The 14,586-nt window shown below is 36.0% G+C and overlaps 1 protein-coding gene across 3 annotated transcripts in view; it reads left to right on the top strand.

The window, feature by feature from the left end:
• b3glcta (beta 3-glucosyltransferase a) overlaps window positions 1–14,586 on the top strand; it is a 114,497-nt gene that overhangs the window by 54,671 nt on the left and 45,240 nt on the right. For all 3 annotated transcript variants that reach the window (XM_051863086.1, XM_051863084.1, XM_051863085.1), the window contains one exon: window positions 12,047–12,156. In XM_051863086.1, coding sequence (XP_051719046.1) covers window positions 12,047–12,156 — 110 coding nt within the window. The remainder of the gene's footprint in view (window positions 1–12,046; window positions 12,157–14,586) is intronic.

Here is a 14,586-nt window from a genome sequence, read left to right as displayed (position 1 = left end):
GCTTTTAATGCACCTGCACAATTACCTGTCAGACACATACACTTAACACACACAACCAAATCCTTGTTAGCTGCCAGCATGTTTGACTCCAGATTCGTTATTGTACCCGTCGGTCAGAAATAATAGTACATTATTTAAAAATATCATGTGCATTGGTTGATTATAATTTTTATTTTTATTTTTTTAAATGTATTTCAATAACTTCTGAACCTTACAAGATTACTTTTTTGGGCAAAAAAGGGTAGAATTCTTATCATGCAGTGGAGAAGGGAATCCCGTAATTAATTGTGAAAAGTTAAATGAAAAAAATTACTGTAACATGACAGTCAAATTGAGAGAAAAGTTGATTTCATATATATTTATGTATGTACACATACACAGGGCTTGACATTAACACCCACCTACTCCTACTAGCCACTTTGGTGGGTTGAATTTTATAAACGGTATCTCACAGAAGTGAGTACACCCCTCACATTTTTGTAAATATTTTATTATATCTTTTCATGTGACAACACTGAAGAAATGACACTTTGCTACAATGTAAAGTAGTGAGTGTACAGCTTGTATAACAGTGTAAATTTGCTGTCCCCTCAAAATAACTCAACACACAGCCATTAATGTCTAAACCGCTGGACACAAAAGTGAAAATGTCCAAATTGGGCCCAATTAGCCATTTTCTCTCCCCGGTGTCATGTGACTCGTCAGTGTTAGAAGGTTTCAGGTGTGAATGGGGAGCAGGTGTGTTAAATTTGGTGTTATCGCTCTCACTCTCTCATACTGGTCACTGGAAGTTCAACATGGCACCTCATGGCAAAGAACTCTCTGAGGATCTGAAAAAAAGAGTTGTTGCTCTACATAAAGATGGTGTAGGCTATAAGAAGATTGCCAAGACCCTGAAACTGAGCTGCAGCACGGTGGCCAAGACCATACAGCGGTTTAACAGGACAGGTTCCACTCAGAACAGGCCTCACCATAGTCGACCAAAGAAGTTGAGTGCACGTGCTCAGCGTCATATCCAGAGGTTGTGTTTGGGAAATAGACGTATGAGTGCTGCCAGCATTGCTGCAGAGGTTGAAGGGGTGGGGGGTTAAGGCAAGAGGGTTAAGGCAGTGCTGGAAAATAATGGTGGCCGCACAAAATATTGACACTTTGGGCCCAATTTGGACATTTTCACTTAGGGGTGTACTCACTTTTGTGGCCAGCGGTTTAGACATTAATGGCTGTATGTTGAGTTATTTTGAGGGGACAGCAAATTTACACTGTTATACAAGCTGTACACTCACTACTTTACATTGTAGCAAAGTGTCATTTCTTCAGTGTTGTCACATGAAAAGATATAATAAAATATTTACAAGAATGTGAGGGGTGTACTCACTTCTGTGAGATACTGTATAATATATATACATTTTTCATTTGTAGTCTTTTAAAAAGGCATCTGAAATAATAAACTTAGTGCAATATAGTGTTGTCAAAAATATAGATTTTTTGATACATATCGACACTGAAATAACTGAAACTGCTTCAATACTTATTTTCCGCAGAATAGATACACGAAACCAGCTGCGCTTTCTCGCTCTGTCATCTCGCTCTCTCATGTCCTCCGGATGAATATTGTTGGTGTTACAGGGCTTGAATTTCGGCATGGGATGACACGTATTGCGCATAATTTTACTCATTCACGTAGATTTTGTGCTCACACCCAAAGTGCGTGCACATAAAGTAAAATACACACAATGTAATGTCAAAATGCCGGTCTTGGTGAGTATTCGCGTAAACACAGTCAGTTAAACAGAGAGAGCAAAGATGAAAAAGAAAAAGAGAAAGAAAACACTTTTAAAAGTGTAATGGATCCGTGTGTCCGGTCTTAAAGTGACGGCAGCCTAATATGCCTGCTGCCAGATTATGAGATACTATTAAAAATATCTATATGGCTGTTTTTACCCATGGTATTGATGTCAAAACTGGCCAGTTAAAATTCTGAGTGGCTAGTAACTTTGGAAAACCACTAGCCACAGTGGCTGATGAGCAAAAAAGTTAATGTCAAGGTTTGTGTGTTTGTATATATTAAACATTCGCCAATTCCAAATGCGAGTGGGTGTTGGTGAGTATATGAAACTGTGTAAGTCGCCAGATGGCCAACATTTTTATGAATTCTAACAATGCAATGTTGTGAGAACATGAACTTGAACAAATGTGAACAACGCTCTGTAGCCTACAATGTAAATATTCAAGCGCTAGAAAAGGCGAATGGGAATTCGATACTCACGCGCTGTGTGGGAAGTTCAACATCCAAAGTGCATGCCCTGAAAGCTGTGTCTACAGCATGCATATACCTAAAAAAACAGTTTATTAAAAAAACATATTTTCATTTTTGGGTGAACTAACCCTTTAATCTGATTAAATATATTCCATTTTGCCCAGTATTTGCATTTGCGTGTTTTTGTGCATTTTAGAGGATTATGTTGGTAGCTTAGCAACATAACAACAAACTACTGAAAACAATTATGAAATCATGTCTTTTTGAAGCACTATTTGTGTGGAGTGTGAAGTTATGTTGCAGTTTAGTAAATAACAACCTATATAGAGTGTTCCAAATCAGGTTCCATGACTGTGAGAAACACCTTTCTGTGGGAATAGAAGTCACTTTCAAACCAAGGAGCTTTCTGTTGGCAAATCCGCCTTACCAACTTAAACTTTTTGCAAAATTTGTGTGGGGAAATCGTGAAATTCCCAATCACATGGATTCCTATTGAAGTGACTGAAATTTGCAGCAAAAAATCACTGAACAACATTTAAATATGAAGGCAGCTGCCTATATAGACAGTAATGCAGCTCACTGGATTTTAGAGCATAGGATCAAACACTTTCTCTTACTGAGACACATTACATAAACTTTTGTTAACATGGACAAACCCAGTGCACCAAAACGCATGTATACTATGAATAAAACTCTGAAAAGATCCTATCTCACATCCATATGCAGACACATACTCGTACATGCAAGCAGACTTAGCACAAAGACTTTTAAAAGTGGGATTGTGCGCTTAAAGCTCAAGGATGCAAATGAGGAGCTGGAGCGAACGCCGTTTATGTTTTCTCTATAAGCATCTATCTCTGAGGCAGGCAGATCTGTAAGAGATGGGCACGCCGCGGTTTAGGAGGTAAATCCCTTTCCCATCAGAGCCGGCAGATCAATAGCAGCTTTGAGGTGGAGAAGGACAGAGCCGAGACAGCAAGCAGCAACACTAAATTAAACACTACAATCAACACTACATAACAGATCCTACCCATGGCCCTGGGCTCTCTCGGACAGGCGGTTCAAGCTAAACAACTGAAGCTTTCAATCTACACCGACTTAGACTGCCTCATTATGCTTTCCATAACATGAATTAGTATGTCATAAACACTTTGGGTGCTAGTAAGGGCCTTGATACATTAAATACTGGTACACTCAATTACCAGCAATACAGTTCTGAGGTCAAGTCACCTTTATTTATATAGCACTTACACTCAGAGATGGGCAGTATTTTAATTAAATGTATTTAGAATACGTATTTAATTACTTTTGAGTATTTTGTAATTTGTATTTTCCTTAGCAAAGAAATATCAAATGTAATTTGTAATTAAATACTTTGAGAGAAAGTATTTTGTATTTAAAATACTTAAAATACATTCAAACATATTTCAAATATGTCTCACATACAATAACTTTCACCACCAGGCTTAAGAGTAGGGTAGGTCATTTTTGGAGAGGCTAGCAATAGCGAGCTAGCTTTGTAAGCATAAGATCCCACCCTCCCTTCAGAGCGTCTCCAAAGCCACGCCTCCTTCAAAACACATTAACGCGCACAGCACGGAGTAAAAGCGTCACAAGAGACGGCATTAAACTACCTCATGTCTCAAAGCACATAACATTACAATAATAATGAACATAGCTTAAAGAGCTCTGACCTGTACCACCTGACTACTGCAGATTCATTTCGTCGTTGGTAGTGTTGCCATTGAAACGCATAAATTCGAGTCACGCACCACTCCGAGTATACCATCACGGGTTGCCATCTCTTAATTTCGGTAGTTATGGTGTGAGTGCAGCATAAGCTTGTTGTTTTGGTTCAGGAGGAACTGTAACGGTGCATTCACACGGGGCATCGGCATCAACGCTTGATGGAGGGCGTGTCTGAAGTTTGGTGCTGACGCGACCGTCATAGTGACAACAGCCAATCACGTTACTTTCCGGTGTTGCATGAATGCAGTTGCCTAGGGTATTTGCATAAGGTGATCTGATTGGCTGACGCTTGCATTGGCACTTGAAAAGTTGAGAAATTTTCAACTTCTACAGCAAGCAACGTGGGTGAAGCAACCCACAATTCAGTTTGGTAATGCATGACGTCACACATTCAAAGTAAACGAGCGTTAATGCAGCGTTAAAGCGTTAATGCAGACGCCCCGTGTGAATGCACCGTAAAAGGTGGCTGCTGTTTCGGTTGCGGAGCTCGTGACCAACGTCTGTCTTACTTTGCATTGCAAGGTCAGGAGCAGGTAAAGAAGCTGCTTTTGTGCTCAGTCAAACTGCTTTAAGGTAAAGTATCTAGTAAAATATACTATCAGATATTATTCACTGAATGTCTTTATAGGACAGAAGATTAACGCAAATGGCTAGAGCTTGTGAATTGACTTGCTAGCTAAAGCATGACGTGCGCTGTCTAGTGATGCGCGGATCGCAGTTATTTCCGCGGGCGCTGCAGATAATCCATGAACGGGTAGGTCAAATAATAAAAAAATAACATTGATTAATTGCGGGTGAAAACACAGTCGGTCGTGTCTAAATTCATGTAGCCATAAGTAATTTTTGATCGTTCTTAGTGACAGCAGCCTAATAAACCTGCTGCTGTCTGCCATTAATGTTAATCAAGCAACAAAAGAAAAAGACAAAATCACTCACTTTTTCTGACTGAATAACTTTAGTATCCTTATAAGGATCATCAATATATATATAATTGTTACAGTGAGGACTGTGCAGTGTTTTTACATGATTATTCATTTTCTGTATTATTTCCTACTTGAATGCTACTGTTAATAGTTGTTAGTGCTTTTTGAATGCTTTGGCTATACATAGCAACTGAGAGCAACTCTCTTATGTGTATCTAACTCCACAGTTACTCTCATACTTCAGATGATTGAGTGTAAATTTTGTTTGTATTTTTGTATTTTCAAATTACAAATTACTTGTATTTTAATTAAATACATTTTTTCACAGCAATATTTTGTATTTTATTTAAACACATTTGATGCCTAAGTATTTGTAATTTGTAACTAAATACTTTTTGATGTATTTGTGCCCATCTCTGCTTACACTTAAAATGCAGATTGTTTCAAAGCAGCTTTACAGTGATAGCAGGAACATAATTTTGTCTGTACAGCAGCTCTGTAAGAAAATAGTGTCATTGTCCAGCTTAAGTAATTTCAGTATTGATTCATTTCCATTGTAAAAATCATTAGCTATTAATTAAGTTCATTTATCTATACAGCAGCTCTGGGGAAAACTGTCATCGCCCAGCTCACTTCAGTTCTCATACAATGGTGTCAATGCAGGCAGATCAGTAATATTGTTGAATATTAAGTGTTAAGTATTAAAGGAATAGTTCACCCAAAAATGAAAATTATCCCATGATTTACTCACCCTCAAGCCATCCTAGGAGTATATCTTCTTTCAGAAGAACACAATCAGAGCTATATTTAAAAATATCCTTAATCCTCCAAGGTTTATAATGGTTGTGAATGGGGGGGCCGCATTTTGAAGTCAAAAATAATGCATCCATCCATAAAAAAAGTAATCCAAATGACTCCAATGGGTTAATAAAGGCCTTCTGCAGCAAAGCGATGCGTTTTTGTAAGAAAAATATCCATATTTAAAACTATAAATTCAGATAACTAGCTTCCGGTGGGCGACCATATATGTATATATTAGACAATGAAACTGAAACAATAATTTATTAGTATAAAACTAATAGGTAAAAACTACACCTTCACAAAGACATGAATTATATATTCCCCTACCCACCTAATAAATATTGCAATATAATTGGCTATAACATAGTTTTCAATATAAATATTCCACATTTCCACAAACCATGGTAATTTACTACAGTTCATTCATGGTAAATGTTTGTAAGGGTGGTGATTTTGGGATTTAAAAGTCTTCTGTCTTCGTTCGTGGCACGTTTCTCCTGTTTTCCTCATCAGTCTCGTTGGGTATGTTGGCTGTTTCATCCGATTTAAAAACTAGTTTAATCATCGAGTGATTTGTAGTTTGTAACCGAGAGGTGTGTGTCGATTTGAAACCCTAATCTCACTTGATGTTGCAACGCTGTTTAATAATGGTGACCGAGAATAAACGCACAGCTCCTTTAAGCTTTCATTCTGTTATCCACTGGGCCGTGCTGCATAGTTCAAAGTAAACTAATGAAACACCTGAAAACAGTGCTATTTGTTCTGTATTTGGCCGCCAGTTGACAAGCCCTGGTGTAGGGCCTCCTTTTGCAGCCAATACAGCATCAAATCATCTTGGGATTGACAGATACAAGTCCTGCACAGTGGCCAGAGGGATTTTGAGCTGGTCCTGCTCTTCCAGAACCATGTGATGCTGGTGGAGGAAAACGTTTTCTGATTTGCTCCTCTAAAATACCCCAAAATAGCTCAAAAATATTTAGATCTGGTAACTGTGCAGGCCATTCAACTTCACTTTCATGTTCATCAAACCATTCATCAAACCTAGTTTTTCTGTGACTATTGGTGCGTTATCTTGCTCACACACGGCACCTTCAGGGTATAATGTTTGAACCATTTGGTCCACATGGAATGGTTCAGTAGTCTTTGGTCACAGTAGGGAATGCCATGATATTGCAGCCCAAACCATCTGATCCACCCCCATGCCTCACTCTGGGCAGCAACAGTCCGGGTGTTTTGCCTTGAGGCTTCTCTACACCGTAACTATCACGGATGCGGGAAGGACAGTGAAGGTGGACTCATCAGAGAACAATACATGTTTCACATTGTCTGCATCCCAAGATTTACACTGTTGGCACCAATGTAACCGACATTTGGCATTGGCACGAGCGACCAAAGATTTGGCTATAGCAGCCCGACCATGAATATTGACTCTGAGGAGCTCCCGACGAACAGTTTCGGTGGAAACAGGAGTGTTGAGGTGCGCATTTAATTCTGCAGTGAGTAGGGCATCTGTGGTTTTGGTTTTTTTTGGATACAATCCAGGTTAGTACCTTGACATCCCTTTCAGACAGCTTCCTCTTGTCCTATGTGGTGTTACACTGACATTATCCTGGGACCATAGCTCTCCATACACCACAAAGACTTGCTGTCCTGGTCACAAATGAGCCAGCGAGACGCGCACCAATTTGTCCTCTTTTGAACAGAAAAATCTCATAATTTTGTGTGGATTGCAATATTTTATGTACAGCTGTGCTATTGCTCTGCTAATTCAACCTTCACACACTGATGGAATGTAAAATCAGTGAAGATCGGAAGATTAACTAAGATTAATATATGCTGTAGAAGTATTGTTCATTCTCAGTTCATGTTAACTATATTGTTTACATTTGTATTATTATCAAAAAGTAGACAGGCTATTTATTTGTATTATTAGATTTTTATTAAATAATTCTAAATATCCGGTTTCTATATTCACTTACCGGTATCCGGTAAGTGAATATAGAAAGCAGCCAATGGACACTAGATTATATGGTGTATTTTGGGAATTTTTAGAGAGTATTTCTTTGCACTGGAACAACTTGGACAATGTACTAACCCTAGAAATGGCTGACACTTTAGGAAGAGGGCTTACGACTTAATAGGGAGCAGATTGAGGCATACACAGATTGTTTGCTCATGTCAGCTGTTTTCCACATTTTCACTCTTTCTCAGCCTGTCTTGCAGGAAGATTACGAAGCTGTCGCTTTCCTCGTGCTCCTCGTTGCGTTTGTGTTGACAAATGAGCCTCATTTCTCAGAGCTGCTTAAAAACGTCATGAAGGAGAAAACTCAGTGTCTAATCATAATTTATGATGTGCAATATTCACTCAGATTTGCACATTTTGTTGCAAATGTTTGAAAGAAACCTAATGAAGAGATCCAGAGAGCTGTGGCTGGCAGAGAGCCTTGTACATGAGCTTGAGCTGGAGCTAACAGGAACAAAACTCATGATGAAGTGACTGCAAGGCTTATTAAAGAAGTGACGCTTCTCATTCGCCGTATGGGTTTTATTACATGCCAGAGCTTTCTCTCTTGGGAGAATGTATGAAAGCAAAGTTAATTCTCTTACCCAGCCTACAGATTTAGAGTCTGTTTTCAGTGTGTGGGTGTTGTAGTGTAATGAAGTGGAATATGAGTGCATCACTTACCAAACAAAAAAAAAAAAAACACCTGTATTTTGATGGTTGTTCTTTATAGTTAAACTATATGATTTACAGTGCACCTGCATCAAGGACTTTTAATACCTCCTACTATTACAAGATTTAATGCTGTATGGTTTTTATATGATAAATGTGTGTAGATATTAAATATCGGTAACACTTTCTATGAAGACCATGTTTATAATGAATTATAGCTTCATTTATACTTATTTATAAGCAAGTATTACTATTTTATAAACATATTTATAAAGGCTTATTAAGACCCATACCACATTATAAGAACAGTTATAGTTACATTTATATTATTTTTATAATTACTTATAAGTCATGCATTTTCCTTTTCAATGCATGTTCATAATTCATTATACACTGATTTATAAGTATTAATTAGCCTGTCGTATGGTTCCATGAATGTATTTATAAAGATGCAGCTTGCATTGCTATAATGTTATATTATACTTACAATGACTTTTTATTCAGATTTGTCAAATTAGTGAATATATTGTTATTAATAGCCGTGTTGTGTTCTTATAAATACTTATTGTGAGTAATAATAGTTACTAATCTCTATAAATGCATCATTGTTGGCTTTAAGTAAAGTGAAAACATAGGATGCATTAATACAAACAGTATTATAAAATAAAAAAGTATATTTTTTTTAATGTTACATACTAGCAAAATACTGCAACAATATTAAGTATAATTCCAAACTGCTATAAGCAATACCATGCAAATGGCTGAGGAGATATAGATTTTAACAAACCAAAATTACCATTCATTACCTCTAATGCAAACTTTAGGCATTAAAGACATAATAACTAAACTGTAAAAAGTAATACGCTCTATCTACTTAATAAAATTGTGGCAACAGATTACACAGAATATTATTAATCAAATTCAACATATAAGAATTGAGTTTAAAATGTGTAAAATTAGCAAACAACATTACAAAAACCACAAACTGACAAAAAGCAAAGAGTCAAACTGCCCAACTAAATGAAACACTGATCACCATAATGGCGACAAAACATTTTCAATCAACATCTAAACCTCTGTTGATTCTTGTGTTTCTCGTTCCTTCAGTGATTCTGCTTGTTATCATCAGGTGTCTTCAATGTTGGCAATAAAAAATAATGAGTTCTTAATTCATCTTTGACGTCTGTCTGTTATTCAGATATTTTTGTTTAAATTTTACTTGTTTTAAATGGTTGACATTTAAGGAATAATTTGATTAATTCTAACTCGGTTCTGTTTGTTGAATTTAATTAATAATATTGCTTGTAATCTGTTGCCAAAATTTTATGGAGTAGATATAGCATATTACTTTTTGATACAGCAAACAAGTGTCTCTGGGACTATTTTATATCCAATCATTTATAAATCAGTGTATAATGGATTATGAGCATGCACATTGAAAAAGCAAATGCATGGCTTATAAGTAATTATAAAAATAATATAAATGTATCTATAACTCTTCTTATAATGCAGTATAAATCTTAATGAGTCTTTATAAATATATTTATAGAATAGTAATACTTATAAATAAGTATAAATGTGGCTATAAATCATTATATGCATGGTCTTCATAGAAAGTGTTACCCAAATATCTCTATGCTTCCTGTGACTATATGCTTATTAAAAATATTTTTTTTACCCAAATATTGGGTAATAAGCTCCTAAAATAAGTTTTAAAAAAAATATCCATCCATCCATCCATCCAAAACTGTGCTCAAATGCTGATGTGATGATGTTTCCTGGCTGGTTTGATGATAAATATAAAGTTCATGTAAAGGTTACAGTGACTGTGGTGACATTAGACAAATGCCACAGATTGTACTCAGTGAGATCAATGTCTCAGCATGTTAAATCCGAGTCTAATTACACCACTCACAGGCCTTCAAACAAGTCATTTCCATCAGGTCCACACTCATGACTCAATGCCTCTTATGACACATTTATCATTGAGGTGGTCTCAGTTAACTCTCGGTTTTTAAAAGCCTTTATAAATAAATCCTTTATTCAAGACACCATGCTGTTACATTTTTATTTAGTAAGCAGCTAGATCAAGAAACATACTCCATCTCGAATCCAGTCTTATCTGTTTAGTAACCATGGTGATTTCAGTTTCCATTTGGAACACAGAACTTGTCAGATCTTAACTTGAGACTCAAGATAGGAAGTTTTTGTAATACGGCCCCAGAAGCATAACTGTACGGACTTGACCTTAAGCCTAGAGAGTTCTGCTCTGTGAAAACTGGAATTTTAAATCTCGTAATGCATTCATAAACTGACAGGTGCGCCACGCTAAGCCCTTTCTCTTCCTGGGGCAAAAACCCTCCAAATGTTATCTGTTTAGAAAAAAGAATGATTATCTTCAGGGCTTTTAGATTAATTGAACAGAGATAGTAGATAGAGACAGGAACACACTGGAGAGAGAGCAGGAATTCAAACAGGTTGGACTCAAACCTGCATCTTCTGTATTCTTTAAGGTTCAACACTAACTAAGAAGCATGTGTGCTAACCATAGTGCAATGTTTTTATTTCCTCTTTAAAGGGTTAGTTCACCCAAAAATGAATTACTCACCCTCATGTCAAGGCCTTTCATCTTCGGATGACAAATTAAGATATTTTTGGTGAAATGCATGTTATATGACTCATCCATAGACAGCAATATAATCAACACTTTCAAGGTCCACTAAAGACATCATTAAAACAGTCGACGTGACTGCAGTGGTTCAGCCTTGATGAGAATACATTTAGTGCGCAAAACAAAATGAAAATAAGGACTTTATTCAACAATCTCTTCTTTTACCAGTCATTATCCTTACGCAGGTGATGCAGTGACACAGTGAAGGCTTCCATGTTTACATCCGAATGCTGACTCAGTATTGGCCGACGCTGATCACGTGATCAGCACGATGCACTCGTGTGACGCTGACACAGGAGCCGGCCAATAGTCGGCATTCTGATGGAAGCGCTGGATGTAAACAACGTATGAGAATGACACAGAAGAAACGAGATTGTTGAACAAAGTCATTTTGTTTTTGTGCACAAAATGTATTCTTGTCGCTTCATTAAATTAAGTTTGAACCACTGCAGTTATGTCGACTGTTTTAACATGTCTTTAGTTCCTTTCTGGAAAGTGTTGATTAAATTGCTGTCTATGAACGAGTCATATACCTCTCGGATTTCATCAAAAAATATCTTAATTTGTGTTCAGAAGATGAACGAAGGTCTTACGGGTGTGGAATGTCATGAGTAATTAATAACAGAATTTTTTTTGTTGAACTAATCCTTTAAATATTGCACCCCTCTAATTTCTTTATTTGATGTTAAAATTCTTTTTGCATTGCTGAACCATTTAATGTATTATATTTGGTGAATATTGTGCTCAGAAATCTGGAATTTGTAGTTATTTGATGAAGAATCTGCAATGTCCTTCCTGTGCTTAGAGTTGAGTTTAGAAGGAACACTTCCCATAGATATTCTTGCCTTTGCAACAAAATAATTCTTACCCATCCTCTATGTCATCATGCTCAGTGGGAAATTGTTGTATGCCCTGCAGAAAGCAAATTAACGGGATGACACGGTGAGTGTTTCTCTCTGTGTTTGTTGTAGACTTGAGACGAGTGGTGTTTGTCATCCAGAGCCAGAGGAACTCTTTCCATGTGCAGCAGGCAGAGAAACTCAGAAAAGACCTTCTTCTACAGACACACGCTCTTCAAGAGGTACCGGTATTTCTGATCTTTTTTTTATTTAACATTTTCCCTTCTGTTTTTCATGACCATTTGACCTCATGCCTGGCATGGGTTCACTTAATTTACTTGCATCAGAGAAATTATTTGTGCAATTATGCTCCAATTTTGTCCATGACTTTCTGGACAATTACACCCATCTGTTATGAAACTTTTGCCAAACCAGATTTACAATCACACCTACTTATTCTTTGGCATTACTAATTTCCACATTTTAGAATAATGGTGAAGCCATTAATGAATGAAATAACACAAAATGAAAGCATGGAAAATGAATTTATAAAACAAATGATATTTTATCTTCAAAGATGCCACATTGTATCTGTTGTTATATTGTTGTACGCATTCTTACAATTAAATGGATAGTTTGGCTTTCATGAAAGTTTTCTCGCACCTAATCTGGCAACATTTTGATAGCACGTCTTACTGAAAATTCTCCTTTTAGGAAAGGCAAGGAGTCAAGGACAGATCATAAAGTGACATTTTCAGTAAGTGAAGTAGTGGGATTGACATTTCAAATGTTAAAAGCCTTATTTCAATGAGAGAAACTGTTGGGTTCATCCTTAATATTCCACCCTTGATAGTGTGTTCCATTTATTTCTCAGCATGAAGACCATCCTCTGAGAGTGAAAATGTAATGCAATCTATTTTTTCCTCCCCCCACGTCCTCACCTGATAGTTTACCGCTTTTACAGACAAACTCTTCTGACTGCTTGTTCTGAAAATCTGGAGTGCCAAACCGCAATAACCTCCGAGCTCTGCACCAGTTCACTGAGCTGTCACCCTCCGATCCAATCAAAACCAGATTAAGAGACCGCTCTTATCCTGCACTATATCCCTTCTGCTTCCTTTCTTTCATTCTCAGGCTTTTCTTTTTGCAGAACGTCTTAGCCTCACTTTCCAGAAGATGTACAATGGATGTTTGACAGTGTTCTCATCAATTTTAACTGAGCTGTATTGCAACAAACAAGTTGTTTTGATTTCTTTCATCGTTCTCATGGTCAGATTAGATGCTGTTTAGCAACACTTTGAGAATACAAATAAAGTGTGTAAAAATTACTGTAATGCCCTTGAAGTGTGTGATACCACATAAAAAGTTGTACTTAACTCACTAGAGTGCTGTCAAACAGGACCTTCGTCTTAAAATTCCTGCTTTTGTGACAAACTTGAGTTCTTAAAATCACTCGCCTTCAAGCAAACAGCAAATCCATGGATTCTTTTAGATATGACAGCTGTGCTCTCAAATGCAGATCTCCTATTTTAGAGTCAGTGATGGTTCTGTTATTCAAGAAATTCACTGAAACTTAGTGCTTTTGTCCTTAGGACACACACACACACACACACACACACACACACACACACACACACACACACACACTCAAAAAAAATAAATAAAAAATAATAAACAATGTAACCGAATTCCTCTTCAACTTTTAAAGTCATATAAATAAATGATGAGCTAGTCCATGTACAGGCTGGGAAGACTTTGAGTCAGTTTTATCCAGAAGAGCAATAAAGCTCTGTTTAGATTTTATTTATTTAGCTTTTTTTATTTTTATTTTTTTTATTGTTTTTGTTATCTTACCTATACCAGTTGTCCTTCAGTGTATTATTGAATTTATTTTATTGAATAATTAATTTCATTTATACGTATTTAAAATTAAGCATAAAAATATTATTTAAAAAAATATGCATTATAATTAAATGTAATATTTATAAAATATAATCTACAAAATAAAAGTTTTATAATAAATATTAAAATATGTATTCATTTGTGTAATTGTATATTTATATAATTATAATAAATATTTATAATTTAATAATCATTTAATATTTTATGCTTTTTTTTTTTTTTTGTCTATACAATGAAATAAAAATAAACAAACAAACCAAAAAACAAAAAAAAAAACAAATTCAAATTATCTTATTTTGTGTTCCAAAGAAGAAAGTCAACACTTTACATTAAGGTTCATTAGTTAACATTATTTAACTACATTAGTTAACATGAACTAATAATGAACTGCACTTATACAGCATTTATTAATCTTTGTTAATGTTAATTTCAACATTTACTAATACATTATTAAAATCTTGTTAATGCATTGTGAACTAACATGAACAAACAATGAATTTTCATTAACTAACATTAACAAAGATTAGTAAATACAGTAACAAATGTATTGCTCATGGTTAGTTTATGTTAGTTAACACGTTAACTAATGTTTAAATAATGAACCTTATTGTAAAGTGTTACCCAGAATTCTTATTTTGGGTGAACTGTCTTTTTAAATAGCAGAGCTTCTGTAGATGAGATTGGACAGCATCGGAGATATATAGAACTTCATTGTTCCTCTGAAAGAAGTTAGAGCCTTGTACCTTCAGACCTTCGTAGGAAAATGAAGT

The sequence above is a fragment of the Ctenopharyngodon idella genome, chromosome 15 (genome assembly GCF_019924925.1).
Source record: "Ctenopharyngodon idella isolate HZGC_01 chromosome 15, HZGC01, whole genome shotgun sequence".
NCBI lineage: Eukaryota > Metazoa > Chordata > Actinopteri > Cypriniformes > Xenocyprididae > Ctenopharyngodon > Ctenopharyngodon idella.
Note: the sequence above shows the minus strand (reverse complement) of the source record. Positions and strands in the feature narration are given on the sequence as shown.